At 38.9% G+C, this 17,353-nt stretch overlaps 1 protein-coding gene across 1 annotated transcript in view; it reads left to right on the top strand.

Moving 5' to 3' along the window:
• LOC122650873 (protein DETOXIFICATION 16-like) overlaps positions 1-16,961 on the top strand; it is a 32,800-nt gene extending 15,839 nt beyond the window's left edge. Inside the window, exons 7-8 of the mRNA XM_043844243.1 lie at positions 16,673-16,759; positions 16,873-16,961. Coding sequence (XP_043700178.1) covers positions 16,673-16,759; positions 16,873-16,932 — 147 coding nt within the window. The 3' untranslated portion in view covers positions 16,933-16,961. The remainder of the gene's footprint in view (positions 1-16,672; positions 16,760-16,872) is intronic.
• The last annotated feature ends 392 nt before the right edge of the window (positions 16,962-17,353 follow it).

The raw sequence follows: 17,353 nt of genomic DNA, 5'->3' as shown, positions 1-17,353 counted from the left end.
GCGTGTTGGATATCCAAGTTCACCAAGTAGTTATTACAATCAAGTGAGCCCAGTAGAAGCATCTGCTAGAGCTTTGCCACAATACGTTGCTTGCGAGAGGACTATGAAACAAGATTATTGCCTAAGAAAATGGCAAAGCTCCCTATTGAACGACGATCAGTAGAGGAACCAGCCCAATTTGCATCAGTAAGTGCTTGAAGAGTGAGAGAAGAAGACCACTCAAGAAGAAAGCCATGGGACGTGTATTGTAGATAACACAGGATAAGTTTGACGAGAGCCCCTAGTGATCATGAATCGGGGAGTGCATAAACTGGCAGCTAGGGTTCACGACAAATGGAATGTTTCGATCAAGTGAGTGTGAGATATTGTAGAGCCCCCAAAATTGATTTGTATTTGGTGGGATCATCGAACAAAGCACCCCCTTGCTCACTTGGCGATGTAGAAATAGATACAAGGGTGTGAATCGGTTTGTAATTAGACATTCCAACCATAGTAAGTAGATAGGTGATGTAGTGACTTTGAGTGAGGAGTAAGTCAAAAGCATGAGAAGTGGCGATGATACCCAAAAAAAAGTGTAGGGGTTCCAAATCTTTGAGGGAAAACTCACTGCCAAGGTGTTCCAAAATATCATCAACGTAGACAAGCACATAAAGGCGAATCTGATCTTGGATGTAGAAAAATAAGGATGGTTATGTTTTGGAGGCGGTGAAGTCATACTAGAGCAAAATTTGAGAAAGATAGTAGAACCATGCCTACAGTGTCTGCTTAAGGCCATATAGAGACTTTGGAGATGACACACATGATCAAGATATATAGGATCAACAAATCTTGGAAGTTGAGTCATATAGACCTCCTCATCAAGAAGGTTGTGAAAAAAGATGTTACGAACATCGAGCTACTAGATAGACTGCCAATGACAAGATGGTCTGTATGGTGGTGGGTTTGACTACCAAACTGAATGGTCAGTATGCTCTGATCCATATTGTGATATGAGATGCTATCTGTTGTTAATAATACCAGGATTTCGCGGAAATCGCCTACTAAGTGCGGGTCTTAATGGCACGAGAAAATGACTCAAAAATAAACACACACAAGAAACACAGGGATTTACGTGGTTCGGCTTTTAGCCTACATCCACGGGTGAAGACGAACATATGATTTCACTATTGAACAACTGAGAATACAAGAACACTCTCTCACACAAATCCAAAGCTCAAATACACCCCCTGAATTCTTCCTATTTCTCAAATAGAAATATTACAAGAATTCTATGTAATTCTTTGCTTCGGTTTGCTGTACCCAATGAGCTTGTCATTTGGTTCAATACCCTCTTCCTATTTATATCAAAGGAAATGGAATTGTGCATCATGTATCAGTTCTATCTCCATCCATTAAATGCCCACCTAATAGGCTCTCATTTTTTTCTCCTTTGGGATGCACCGTCCAAGACTTTCTCATTTGGAATGTGTTGTTAATGGCCGGTGCCCTGTATCTTCTTCTTCCATGTATTGTCTCTGAATGCTACAATGGACAAGTGTGAGGTGAGTGATTTACTCCTTTAACTTAGAATTTGCAATGTTACCTTTTTCAACAATGATGGATGCCAACCACTCCTTCATTAATGTAGGAGAGACACATTTGTCTCCATCTAAATAACTCAGTAGCCATTGTTGACTTTGGCTACTTTATTCAAGACATAACAACAATTCTCCACCTTAGCTTGAATTCTCTCATGCTCGAAAGTTTATCTTCTCTAGCTATCTCCACCTCAGCCCCCAATGGGGCTCTCACGTGATACTGACACCGATCAAGTCCAAGCAATGCTTGAACTTGCCTACTAGAATATGCTTGGTCATCATATCTATTGGATTTTCTGCCATTGGAATCTTCTTCACCGTGATTCCTCCTTGAGAGATTATATCTCAAATGAAATGAACTCTAACATTAATATGCTTGGTTCTTTCATGATACATCTGATTTTTGGTCAAATGTATGGCACTCTAACTGTCACAATACACAACAGTCTGATCCTATTGCAAGCCCAGATTACCAATCAAATCTCTAAGCCACAAAACTTCTTTCACTGCCTCTATTGCAGCCATGTACTCAACTTCTGTTGTAGACAAGGCAACTACAGATTGTAATGTTGCCTTCCAACTAATGGCACAACCAGAGAAAGTGAAAACATAACCTGTTAGAGATCTTCTTCTATCTAGATCTCCAACATAATCAGAATCAAAAAAACCAATTACATGTCCGCTGGAATCATTATTCCTATCATATACTAAGCCAATATCTGTAGTACCCTTCAAGTAGCGCAATATCCATTTCACTGCCTGCCAATGTACCTTACCAGGATGTCCCATATATCTACTGACAATGCTGACAGCTTGTGAAATGTCCGATCAAGTGCACACCATGGCATACATTATACTGCCATCAACACTAGCATAAGGAACACAAGACATGTGTTCCTCCTCCTTTTCAGTCTGAGGTGATAATTCACCTGAAAGCTTAAAATGAGTAGCAAGTGGGGTACTTATGGGCTTCGAACTCTACATATTGAATTAATCGAGCACCTTCTCAGTGTACTTCTTCTGAGATAAGTACAGTCTGCCTGCTTATCGATCTCTGTGAATCTCCATACCCAGAATTTTCTTGGCTGCTCCCAGGTCTTTCATCTCAAACTCACTATTCAATTGAGTCTTCAACTTTTTAATTTCTGACATGTTCTTGGAAACAATTAACATGTCATCAACATACAATAATAAGTACACAAAAGATCCATCTAAGAGCTTCTTGTGATAAACACAGTTATCATACTCACTCCTTGAGTATCCGTGTTCGATCATGAAAGTGTCGAACCGCTTGTACCATTGTCTAGGAGACTGCTTTAGGCCATACAAAGATTTCTTCAACAAGCAAACATGATCTTCTTTTCCTTGATTAGTAAACCCCTCTGGCTACTGCATATAAATCTGCTCATCCAACTCTCCATGTAGGAAGGCTGTCTTGACATCGAGCTGTTCAAGCTCTAAGTCAAACAGAGCAACCAATGCTAGCAACATGCGAATAGAACTATGTTTCATGACAAGTGAGAATACTTTGTTGAAGTCGACACCTTCCTTCTGAGTATAGCCCTTCGCTACTAAGCGTGCTTTAAACCTTGCATCTTCAACCCCTGGAGTTCCCTCTTTCTTCTTGAAGACCCATTTGCACCTTCCTTCTGAGTAAAGCCCTTTACCACTAAGCGTGCTTTAAACCTTGCATCTTCAACCCCTAGAGTTCCCTCTTTCTTCTTGAAGACCCATTTGCACCCAACAATCTTTTGGCTTTTGGGTCGTTTCACCAACTCCCAAGTATGATTCTTGTAAAGAGATTCAATCTCCTCAATCATGGCAACAGTCCACTGGGCAGACTCAGAACCCGTGATAGCCTGCTGATACGTGAAAGGCTCTTCTACGTTCTCAGCAACAGATAATGCATAAGCAACAAAATCTGCATACCTCCGAGGTTGCCTGATTTGTCATTTTTGTCTACCAGTGGCAATAGTGTACTATTCTTCCTCTTCTTTTGCTTTCTCCTGGATGGGCTGTGAATCGTCTGGAGTTTCAACTTCTAACTCCACCCTTTTACTAACACCGTGGTATTTTCCTGCATTGATAGACTCTTCCTTTTGCTGGTGTAGCATCGCAGACTCATCAAATTTTACATCTCTGCTGATAAGAAACCCAGGTGACTTAGGATCGGTGCACCACAACCTATATCCTTTCATACCTGATGTATAGCCTAGGAATATGCATTTTCGTGCCCTCGGCTCAAGTTTACCATCATTCACATGAGCATATGCATGGCAACCAAACACTCTCAAAGTAGAGTAATCAGCAGGAGTAGTAGACCATATTTCTTCAGGGGTCTTGCACTCGATAGCAGTTGATGGAGACCTATTAACCAAATAACAAGCAGTGTTAACTGCTTCAGCCCAAAAGTCCTTAGAGAGACCAGCGTTTGACAGCATGCAATGCTCCCTCTCTAAGAGAGTTCTATTCATCCATTCTGCAACTCATTTTGTTGTGGTGTTTTTACAATAGTGTGGTGTCTCATTATGCCTTCATTCTTGCAAAACTCGTTGAACTTATTTTCACAAAATTCCATGCCGTTGTCGGTTCTCAGGCGCTTTATTTTCTTCCCAGTTTGCTTCTCGATCAATGCCTTCCATTGCTTGAAGTTGACAAAGACATCATTTTTGTGCTTCAATAAATACACCCAGACCTTTCTTGAAAAGTCATCGATAAAGGTCAAGAGATATCAATAGTCACCCTTTGATTGTATAGGAGCGGGACCCCGGCCAAAGGTCTGAGTGGGTGTAATCTATTGTACCTTTGGTCTTGTGGTCCGCCGTGCTGAATTTGACTCTGCACTACTTAGCAAAGACAGAATGCTCACAGAAGTCCAACTTTCCAGTATTCTGACCGCACAACAAACCTCGTTTGCTCAGAATCGTCATGCCCCATTCACTCATATGCCCAAGCTGCGTATGCCATAGCTGAGTGGTATCACTTTTGGAGTTTCTTGACTCAGAAACTGATGCAGTACCTGATACAGTGTTACCTTAAAGGTGGTAGAGGCCATTGATCAGTTGCCCCTTCATCACGACCAGAGCACCCTTGCAAACTTTGAGAACTCCACCTACAGATGAATATGTGTAGCCTTTGGAGTCGAGAGTTCCCAAACATAAGAGATTCTTCTTCAATTCTGGAGCATGTCGCACGTCTATCAAAGTCCTTACAACGTTATCATGCATCTTGATTCGAATTGTTTCTACACCAATAATTTTGCAAGCCATATCGTTTCCCATCAAGACAGTGCCACCATCGGTTGATTGATAGGTGGTAAACCAATCTTTCTTGGGACATATGTGAAAGGAATAAGCTGAATCAAAAATCCATTCATTTTTTGAACGGTCGGAGGTCACGGACAAGACATTTTCTGTAATATCAGAATTCTCCTCTACGATAGTTGCTTCAACATTTGTAGAGGTTTTACCTTTATCTCCTTTATCTTTTCTCTCTGGACAGTCTTTTCTGAAGTGCCCTTCTTTGTGACAGTGGTAACACTTAATTTTTCTGGACTTAGATTTTGAGCGACCTCTGTTTCTTGAACCTCTTGCTTTGTCTCTACCTCTCACAACCAGACCCTCTGCCTGATTTTCTACTCCAATTTCAGATGCTCTCTTTCTCAACTCCTGAGAGTTCAAGGAGGCTTTAACATCCTCCATAGAAAGAGTATCCTGTCCATAGAGTAGAGTATCAACGAAATGGTCGTATTTGGGAGGTAGAGAACATAGTACAATCAAGGCTTGGTCCTCATCACTAATTTTAATATCAATATTTTTCAAGTCCATAATGATTTTATTGAACTCATCAAGGTGCTCATTTATTTGTGTACCTTCTTTCATCCGCAGGGTGTATAACCGCTGCTTTAGGTAATTAGGTCGGTTTGTGAGAGATTTGTGCAGGTATAACTTCTCCAATTTTTCTATAGACCGAAAGCCGTCTCTTCGTCTGCAACTTCTCGCAACACCTCGTCCGTCAAGCTCAATTGTAAAGCATTGTGAGCCTTTGCCAGCAAGTCTTCCTTGTCTGCTTCTGCCATACTTGCAGGTAATTTTTCTTTACCCTCTAAGGCCTTGTACAGCCCTTGTGTAACAAGCAAAGCTTTCATTTTAATACGCCACAAGCTGAAGCTGTTTCGCCCATCAAATTTCTTGATCTCATACTTAGCAGCTGAGACGTGTGCAGCCATCGTAACAAGACACCGGTAGATAGCAGCTTTGATACTAGTTTGTTGTGAATAATACCAGGATTTCAAGAATTTGCCTACTAAGTGTGAGTCTTAATGGCACGAGAAAATGACGTAAAAATAAACACACACAAGAAACACAAGGATTTACGTGGTTCGACTTTTAGCCTACATCCAAAGGGTGAAGACGGCGAGATGATTTCACTATTGAACAACTGAGAATACAAGAATACTCTCTCACACAAACCCAAAGCCCAAATACACCCCCCTGAATTCTTCCTATCTCTTAAACAGAAATATTACAAGAATTCTATGTAATTCTTTGCTTCGATTTGCTGTAGCCGATGAGCTTCTTGTTAGATCGATGAAGGGTTTTGTAAAACCCAAATCCATCCCCATACAGATATCTAGAATACGATTAAATCTAAAAACAACAGAGAAATAAAGTGTACCTGGCACCTACGTGTGCTGATGAAGAACAGATAAGAACGCATCCAATAGCAGCAACGATCCGTCAGATAATCAATGCAAGTCCTCGAATAATCTCGGATAACCACGATGGGGATCTTCTACAGTCTCCTAGACTCTCCCACAGAGTTCCCTTTCTTGTGGAGAAAAGAGAAAAGAGAATAGTGACTGCATAGACCCCATCATTAGTATATTTATAATACTCCCCAAAACCCTAACCCACTTCCACAATAGGCCAGGCCGGTCCAGTCCATCTCAATAAATAGTAGCAAGCCACATCAGCCCTTGTATTTCTTGATCCTCATCAATGATCGACCCGATAAGCCCACTCGTCGTAATTTGAAAAATTCCTAACAATCTCCCACTTGGGCTAGATTAAATATAAGGTCATCATTATCAGATGTAGCCATGGAATCTCAATACAACAATAATGCTACTTGTAGACATTGAATTTTGTCACCCCCCGGCGATGATGACAACAGGACACGGACAGACATCGGTATCTCTCTCAAGAAGGACTCTTGTCCCTACATATAAACCAAATCACCCTAACATCCCTAAAATGACTTATAAGACCCTTTTATCAAATGAAGGAGGTCTGCTCACCCTCCCCACCACGGCGGTCCGTGAAGAGTCGAAGGGAGCCAAAAACCCAAAAAATAAGGAAAAATGGCACTGCGCTCCCACGACGCCGTGGACTCTTCCCACGACGCCGTGGATGCCTTCCCACGGCACCGTGGGCGCCTTCCCACGGCACCGTGGGGATGTGTACCGGATTTTCACGACGCCATGAAGGGGTGTGACATCAGCCTGCTGACGTCACCTACGGCGCCGTGGACATCTCCACGACGCCGTGGAGGACTTATCTAGCCAGAGAGAGAGGGGACCCCTCCTATAAATAGGAGGGTCTCCCCCTCATTTCTCAAGCTTTTCTCGGGTAAGGAGACCCTCCGAGCTTGTTTTGCCCCCTTTTCACCCTCTTTTCCTCTGTCTTTCCCTCTTGAGTATGTGAGTGAGTGGAGTTCTTCGACTTGGGTAGATCCTTCGATTATCCATCCAAGCATAGAGCGATTCTCGCTCTTGGGTATTGTTATACCGTCGGTGTACGGATAACGAAAAACCCCACTTTACCGTTATTCGTACGTATACGGATAACGAGAATCTCTTATATAGCCGTTACTCTGCTCAAGTCGAGTGACAAAACTCATCTCGTATAGCCTCATTCTGTCCGATAAGAGAGAGACAAGCCGATCGTCCGTCTCCACAGAGCCGTGGGACATCACATATTTTGCCCTCGGTGCGCTTTCATTTATTTCTTGCATTTTTAGACAGTGTCTGTCTCTTTCCCTTTCATTATTTTTGGCATAATGTAGACAATTAAAGCGACTCGTTTAGTGTACATAATAGATGATTTTCTCTTCCTTTGTCGAGGATTAGTGTATCATAATTTAGCCTTACATGATAGTATAAGATATATTATCAAGGAGAATATTCAAAAACCAAGATCTAGTAGAAAGACCGGTTTATCCGGGCGAGGTGGGTCCCTAACACCTTCCCACCCTCGTAACGACTACTTACCTTGAATCTCGACCGACCATATGGAATCACGTAGCCCTTTCCGCTAACCCCGGATGGGGCTACACCCATTGGGTCCTAGGCCCTAATCCTAGGTGGCGACTCCATTTCTTTATAAAGCATGATCCCAACCCCCATGATGATATATCGGAACGATACGCCGTGATTCATCGAATCCAATCCTTGTCACCATAAGGCTGAGGAACCCTCGTCCCGAGGACCACGGTACTTACACTACTAAACCTTGATCCAGTTAGCAAATATATCGATGTTGAGCAACAACAGAAAATACACCTCAACATACGGTATATCACTTTCTGTCAGCTACAAACAAAGATTTACTTACTAACATGAACAGCCTTGAGATAATTTTGTACAAAGAATGTCGTACACGTCTGTGATCACATAAATATCATCATCATTCCTTATGGGTCCTCGAACATATCATGAGCATCTCATAGATTACCTTTGAACATCGTCATATTCGTTGGTAATCGAATGACTTGGTTTATCACCAATTGAACATCCTTAGACCAAAATGGCCTTCAACACATTATTCATATGCATGCATGTAAATGCTATTCATCACACCAAGCGGAAGCATCATAATCGAAACGAAACACATATATTTAAGTTCTCCCACTCAACATGCATATCAATGAAATAAGAAGAACTCTCAATCTACAAACAGATCAATCATGTAAAGAAGTACTCCCACTGATCAAGATAATCGAACAAACTAAATCGACCAAGATTGAAAATCAGAATTCAAACCACAAATTCTACACAATGCAATCAAAACCATTAAACTACTCGAACTGATTACTTCTTTTGTTCTCAGTCAAGTCACCATTCTCAATATTCTTTCTTCTGCATAATTAGATATCAATTCCCTCAAGGGTATAATCATAGTTTGTTAAGTGCATCAATTTCTTTTAATATGTTCTTCATGATTTTTAATTTGCTCAGTCATTCCTTTCATTAATCCTTATTTTATTTTAATGTTTAGCCTCATCATTCCATATTATTGATACATTTTCAATCCATGCCACCGAAGTAGCTTCCGTCAAATGGCTCAAGGCCAGTTATACCCCATAGGTTACAAATTGGTTTTAACATAATCTTTCATCATTTCAATTCTCATTGATGGATTATTTCGTTCATGGTTCATTATGCACTTTGGTTAACCGCCAGTTACCATAATTATTCACTTATTATTTCATCTATCATAATAAGTTATCATTCATCAATAACATAACGTTTTCATCAACATATAGAAGTAAAACATCAAAATATTAAAGGTTTCTATATCGCACAAATCAACATGTTCTTTAACCATCGCATGTCCATTCATCATTCAAACATGCATCAACATATCATCATAAAATCAGTGGTTATATACATTTATCAGCAACACACCAAATATATGTATGCATACAATCAAGATGATAAATATCAATCAACAATACTTCTTCACAATATTGTATTCTTGCCCTTTCGGATCAAAATACACATGTCTTTATTGTACCGCAAGTACCGCGAGATAGCAACAACTTTTAAAAATCTCCCTCCACCTTTGGGTGATAGAGAAACCCCTAGATTATGTACCTCAATTTTATAATGATTTATTGCACTGCAAATACCGCGAGATGTCAATGATTTTTGGAAATTCTCATTCACCTTTGGGCGGTAAGAAAATCCCTAGACCACGCATCCCAAATTCTTTGAGTACACTATCTTTGGATGGACACACTGCCTTTTTGTGAAAAGATCAGTAGTTTTCAGAAATCCCAGCACCTTTGGGCAACTGGAACCCTTAGACCACTATCCCTTCCAATCCATGTGCATATCACCTCGTCAAAACTTTGGCAACATCGCCTTTGGGCTAATGTCACCTATTCCGTTGCCTTGACAGAACCATAAAAGGATTTAATGGGCCACTTTAGTGGATCACCATTTTACCCTCTCATAATTCCTCAACCTGATATGCAATAATATATGTGGAAGTAAACACATTGATCGTCCATAATGTGTTGTGACATGCACATTCATCGTCCAAGTGGCAATGGTCAACCCAAAATAGTCAAAATATGCTCAAAGTAGCATAATCGTCCAAAACAAGTCCCTGAAAGTATTAATTTTCCCAAAATCAGGTACCAGTAGGTAGGTCTTAAAATTACAAACGAAACAAGACCAATCGAAGCCCAATCAGATGCTTCACTCGTCCATACGTTACTCGAATGTGACACAATCATCATTAACAAGTCCCATAAATTCAACAAAATATTCAAACAAGATACCCAAAACGTCGACCTTGAAAAATACAAGTAAAATGGGGCATCCCAGGAAAGAATCCAATCAAAACGGCATTCCAAAACAAGAAAAACAGCTTTTGAAACAATAAAAACGTTCTAGAACTATTCCGAAATACAAACAGTTGATTCTGTTCCCAAGATAGTTGGAAAACGTAAAAACTATCAAAACCATAGTCTCTGTTTATCTAAAATATACCGAATTGCATATCAAAACGAAGAGCACAAAAAAACAAACACACCAGAAAAAATCGCATCTCAAAATTCATCCAAACGAACCCACACTGTCCATTTAAAGTTTTCTGATCATTTTCCCCTTTGTTTTTGTTTTAAGATCGAACTGAACCGGTTTGAACCAATTAAAAATGAGGCGAAACAACCCAAACAGGGCCGAACTTGATTTAGCTGAATTGGACCATCGGTTCACCCAACCGGGTCGCCCGGGTCAACCCTCGAGTCTCAGGTCGAGTTGACGTTGATCGGGTTAGGAATCTTTGGCTGAGTCTCGGTTGATCGGGTCAAACTTGACCCGAAAGCAACTGCTAACGTCAACCCTATGACGTCAGAATCGCTACGATTTTTTTTTTTTGAATAATCGTCGTCGGAGCGTGGATCTCACTCGCACCTTTGGCTGGTGCATGTCGGCGCCCGACGGTGACGATCCACATGTCGCCACGATAGTCTCGACGAGCACTACGCATTCATATAAAAATTTTTGATTTTTGCCAGTGAAAAAATCCGACAGCGGCCAAAACGTACGATTTTGCCAAAAATTCAGTCAAAAATCCATATTTCCGTCGTAAAAAACCTCGATTCATGTTCTTAAACTGACAATCAATCGATCCTAGGTCTGTATGGTCGGCTTTGATACCACTTGTTAGATCGATGAAGGGTTTTGTAAAACCCAAATCCATCATTATACAGATATCTAGAATACGATTGAATCTAAAAGTAACAGGGAAATAAAGTGTACCTGGCACCCACTTGTGCTGATAAAGAACAGATAAGAACGCATCCAATAGCAGCAACGATCCGTCAGATAGTCAATGCAAGTCTTCGAATAATCTCAGACAACCGCGGTGGAGATCTTCTACAGTCTCCTAGACTCTCCCACAGAGTTTCTTTTCTTGTGGAGAAAAGAGAAAAGAGAATAGTGACTGCAGGGACCCATCATTAGTATTTATAATACTCCTCAAAACCCTAATCCACTTCCACAATGGGCCAGGCCGGTCCAGTCTATCTCAATAAATAGTAGCAAGCCACGTTAGCCCTTGTATTTTTTGATCCCCATCAATGATCGACCCGATAATTAATTAAGTCCACTCGTCATAATTTGAAAAATTCCTAACACTTGTCATTTGGTTCAATCCCCTCTTCCTATTTATAGCAAAGGAAATGAAGCTGTGCATCATTTATCAGTTCTATCTCTATCCATTAAATGCCCACCTAATAGGCTCTCATTTTTTTTTCCTTTGGGATGCACCGTCCAAGACTTTCTCATTTGAAACGTGTTGTCAATGGCCGCTACCCTCTATCTTCTTCTTCCATGCATTGTCTTTGCATGCTACAATGGACAAATGTGAGGTGAGTGATTTACCCCTTTTACATAGAATTTGCAATGTTAGAGAGACAGAGAGAGAGAGAGATGAATGAGTCCGGATATACAAAAACTATTGGAGATGAGACCTGTTGGAGATAAGGCACGGTGCGAAACTGCGAATTATGCAAATATTAAGATTAGTCAGGGCTTAGGTAGAAGTTAATATGAGTGAGTAACGGGTAAAAGCAGTAAAAAGATAGATTTACCTCTGTAGACACTATTCTTTATATAATCTGAGTTTGCTTGGGCAGACAGTCGGCTGATATAATCTACTTTAACCAAAAGTCGATCATATCGAGTTGTCATGAGAAGGGACTAGAAGATAAACGCAGCTAGCTTATTATTGAGGGATGGCAGTGTACTATCAGTAGAGCAGCAAGGAAATGTTGCAATCATATCCCCAGCTTTGGATCTATCCCAAAATCGCAAGTGAGGAGGTACGCAGAACGTGTGGTTACAATGGAGATCTAAGCCGACAGCATAAAAGTGGGGTGGATTTTTTATTTATTTTTGCTAAAGGCTAAGTGGGGGCACGGTTTCCTATATATTTTTAAAATACTTATTCTGAGTTATGAGTCATGAGAGGCCCTCTCATCAGCTCGAACACTCTGGAAGCCCAGCTAGGTTTGTCAGTCTACACAATTGCAATCTCAATTGGTTAATTTGATTGGTTAGATTGAAATGAATTGGACGGACTCAATTGCATCAGTCCATCCCTGCGTGGACCCCATTTCACTTGCTTGTCGTTTTCCATTGGACCCATGCATACCTAGCCACACACATTAATTATCAAAACTTCTTCACAAAACTGTGTCTCTCTCTCTCGCTCTCTCTCACTCTTCTTCACTCTCTGTGTGTGTGTTTGTGTTTGTGTGTGTGTGAGTGGAGAAAAGAGAACGAGAGAGGGGAAAGGGAAATGTTGAATCTTTCCAGTGAAGAGATTGGAATTGAAACAAATAAAATAACGGAAAGAGCTGAAGAAGAGCCTACAAGTCTTGAAACACCTCTGATTAATGGAACTGGAGGTGATAACTACATTAGAAGATCAGAGATTGTAAAGGAGATAAAGAACCAATTATGGTTAGCAGGGCCTTTGACATGTGTTTGTTTCTTACAGTTCTGTTTACAACTGATCTCAATCATGTTTGTTGGTCACCTTGGAGAGTTAGCTTTAGCTAGTGCTTCTCTAGGCACTTCCTTTGCTTCAGTCACTGGTTTCAACTTAATGGTATATATAATTAAAGAACTTCTTAATTTTTGTTTAATTAATAAAATTGCTTTTGTGATATGATCTTCCTTAGACTAATAATCTATTTTTTTTTTTTTTTTTTTTTTTTTTTTTAAAACTGAATAGACAGGAATGGGAAGTGCATTAGATACCTTATGTGGTCAATCTTATGGAGCAAAACAATATCATATGCTTGGAATACATATGCAGAGAGGAATGTTTGTTCTTTTACTTTTATGTATTCCTGTAGCTTATCTTTGGTCTAACACAGCCCATATACTTATAAGTTTAGGGCAAGATCCAGATATATCTGAAGCAGCTGGACTTTTTGTTTATTACTTCATACCTACAGTTTTTGCTTTTGGAATCCTTCAATGTCTCAACAAGTTCTTTCAAGCACAAAACATTGTTTTTCCAACGATGATAATCTCAGGAATTACAGTTTTACTACACTTTCCAATTTGTTGGTTTCTAGTTTTCAAATCTGGACTTGGTAATAGAGGTGCTGCTTTGGCAAATGGGCTCTCTTATTGGATTTGTGTGTTACTGATGGCAATTTATGTTAAGTTCTCTACTGCTTGTAAGTCAACTTGGACTGGTTGTTCAAGGGAAGCCTTACACAATATCCTTGATTTCTTGAGGCTTGGTATTCCTTCAACTTTAATGGTCTGGTAAGCAACAATTTTCTGCTCATCACATTTTTATTTTGAGTTTGTCTTGGATTTTTGCAGTAGGCTCCATTTGTTTTGCCCTAAAATGGCTGGAAGTAAGATAAAGAATGTGAAATTTTTGTGTAAGGCGTATTTGTTTTGTAGTAAATTTTTCGAGCAAATTTTTCATGAAAAGTTTTCTCCATGTAAAATTATCTTGCATTTTTCAATGCCTTTTTTTTTTTTGGAATTTTATGTTAAAACAAACAATGAAAACTATTATTTTATAGAAAAAAAATTATTTTTCCCCATTTTTATACCGGAATAAATGGAGCCAGGAAGTATATTATAAAAAATAAACATATGGAATGTGTAGTTCTGTAGAATGGCCAACTATTTCATGCTTCAAAACTAAATGAGATAGCTTTTTTAGGCTATGTTTGGTTGCAAGGAAAATTAAAGGGAAGGAAAGTGAAAATTTTCAAACCTAAAAAAAGTAATTTTGTATTCATTATTCAACATGATTATATAAGCTACTTAAATTTCTCACCATATTTAGTATATTTTTTTAGATGTAATTTTTAATTTACTTTTCAAACTAAGGGAATTTGAATGCAAATTAAAGTGAAATTTTAATAACCAAATGTGAAATGATTTTGAGTTAGTGTATAATATTCATGTGGGGTAATTATTACAAAAGTTTTTTTTTCTTAAAGTTTGAAAATTTTTACTTCCCTTCCCTTTAATTTCCCTTTCAACCAAACGAAACCTTAAAGAATAGCTTTTTACATTCTATAATTTACTTCATGCCTTTTGTTTAGTCCAAATGAATGCACTAAGAGAAATTTACTTATGTGATCTCTTTAGAATGCTAATAGTTGTTCATTGCATTTTAATAAGTTAGTTGACATTTTTCATGCTTTGATGACTCAAACAGCATAGAGTATTGGTCATTTGAGACATTGGTTCTTATGTCTGGTCTTCTTCCTGACCCACAACTAGAAACATCAACACTATCAATAATGTGAGTCTCGTTGAAATTGAAAATTACTTAATTTTAAAGAAAGAACTTATTTTGTAGATTCATTCACATGCTATGATAGATATATTCATTAGTTTTCTAACAAGATTAGCAAGAAATCTCTCCCAATACAAACTCTCTCTCTCTCTCTCTCCCTCCCCCTCGAAAAAAAAAAAAAGATGTACCCAATAAATGAGGGTCCCGCCACTACGGGCCTTGAAGAGATTCATAGTGTATGCAGTGCAGTCTTACCCCTGCTTCATGGAGAGGCTGTTTCTTGACTCGCACCTGTGACCATTTGGTCACAATGGAGCAATCTTACCATTGCTCCAAGGTCCACCCTCCCCCCACTCCCCCAAAACAAAGTAAGCAATTGCCAACCCTAGCTAGGCACATGCAATGAAAATCCCAATCCAAGCCCAGTTAAGAATGTGGCAATTAAAACTTAGACTGCGTTTGGTATGCATTCTTGGAATGCATTCTAGTTTGATTGCGCATTCTTGAATGATAAAATAATTGTTTTTATCGTCCGAATGCGAAATCAACCTAGAATGCATACCAAACATAGCCTTAATTTGTACAAAATCAAAGAACTGGATTTCTAACATATTTGTTCTTAATTCTAATAACTTCTTATCATCCATATATGTTCTCAGCCTCAACACATGTTTTTTGACATTCAATATCTCATTTGGTCTTAGTAGCACTGCAAGGTTAGTTCATTTGAATACTCTCAAATTCCAATGCCTAGTGTTTATGATCAATCAGATCCGTAATATATTAGCTGGTTTTTTCTCATTCAATTCCATGTAGCACAAGGGTTTCCAATGAATTGGGTGCTGGGAGGCCACAAGTTGCACGTTTAGCTGTACATTCTGTTCTACTCATGGCAACTGTAGATGGTACATTGCTTGGTCTAGCCATGTTCCTGTTACGTGAATATTGGGGTTACCTGTTTAGCAATGAAGAAAGGGTAGCAAGACACGTCGCAGACATAATCCCATTGCTGGCAGTTACCATTTTCTTGGATGGATATCAGTGTGCGCTTACAGGTTTGAACTCTTCATTCAGATCTTTCCTCTTGGGCTTCTGCTTGTGTTGGAGGGTCCAACCCAAAACTTTAAGGCATTAGGTGGAGAGAGCTCTTCAAGTAGGCGAGTGAGATGATGTAGTATATGTAGAAAGACACACGAGGAAAAGAATTAACATAGAAAAACACACAAAGGAAACATTAAGGCTTTAGGTGGAGAGAGCTCCTCAAGTATATGAAGGCATCGAGGGCACCTGAACAAACTGACTTTGGACTATAATTCTATAACTCCGAACAATTTATTTCAAGATTAAAACCTTGTAAATTTCTTTTTACTTTACTAGGTTCAATGGTATCATTCTAGATCAGAAGAATCCTTCCTTTATTTTGAAGAATCAAAGCGAGAGATGGGTGATTCCTCCCATTCCTCTTTACAATCCTAATGGGAAAAAGGTCAATTTAATATTCAGGTGATTGGTAGTTTGGGCTTGATTTGGTTGTAGGGTTGTCCTTTGTTTTGTTATCTGAGTTCTCTCCTTCTATTCTTGTTCTTTCTCTTCTTTTTTTTTTTGGGGGAAAGATTCTTTTGCTTCATTGAATATAATTTTCATTCATCCAAAAATACATTTCCTTTTACGTGGTTTTTAGTTGAAAACAGATCAATGAGCCTCAATATAAAATATTCTGGATATAACATGAGCCATAAAATTGGAACTCTTATTGATTTCTAGTTAATAACTAAGCTTCTCTTAATTCAAGGCATTATAAGAGGAAGTGGATGGCAGAAGACAGCAGTTTACATCAATATTGGAGCATATTACCTTATTGGAATTCCTATCGCAATTATCTCTGCTTTTATCTTACATCTTGGTGGAAAGGTACTTGTTCGCATCCATTAGCTTTTTTCTTTTTTCTTTCCTTCTCTCTTTCTTTTCTTTCATTCATGTAATGACAAGTTATTCTGTTTGTTAATGTCTTTTAAACAGGGTCTTTGGTTGGGGATTGTATGTGCACTCTTTGTGCAAGTGCTTGCTTTTCTAATCCTAACCATTCGAACCAATTGGAACAAAGAAGTAATCTAATTTTACCTTGCTTAATTAGCTTGAATAGCTATAGTTAATCACTTGTTCTTGTTATATATTTACATTGGATTTGTTTTTTTATTTCTTTTTAATGTTTGGTTCAGGCAGAAAAAGCTATGGATAGAGTGCGTGACACAGAGATACCAGTTGATAGGATTGCATGAAGCTGAACTAGTATACTTCTTCCTTCAATTATAAGAAGCTATCTCAAGTCTTCAACAGAAACCTATTAAAGATTAAATCCATGTAAGTGGTCAGATATCAGAACAAATTAATGCAGAAACTTGTGTGAACTGGCATTATAATAATGAGGTCTCACAGCTAATTCAAAGGTGTGAGGGACTGATGTTGTATTGGTATTGCATTTCTTAGCTCTATACTTATTTTATAGGAGAAACCACCTATAAATGCAACCAAGAGTTCTTTTATGGTTCATTGATGTGTTTTTTCATATAAAAACTTTTAAGTTTGTTTCAAAGTTAAGAATAAAGGATTTTTGGCTTACAGATCTTATTTGGGAAAAAGTGAAATTTTAAGTTTTCTTCTCATTATATGTGAATGCATCGATGATGTTGATGTTCTATC

The sequence above is a fragment of the Telopea speciosissima genome, chromosome 2 (genome assembly GCF_018873765.1).
Source record: "Telopea speciosissima isolate NSW1024214 ecotype Mountain lineage chromosome 2, Tspe_v1, whole genome shotgun sequence".
Classification (NCBI taxonomy): domain Eukaryota; kingdom Viridiplantae; phylum Streptophyta; class Magnoliopsida; order Proteales; family Proteaceae; genus Telopea; species Telopea speciosissima.
Note: the sequence above shows the minus strand (reverse complement) of the source record. Positions and strands in the feature narration are given on the sequence as shown.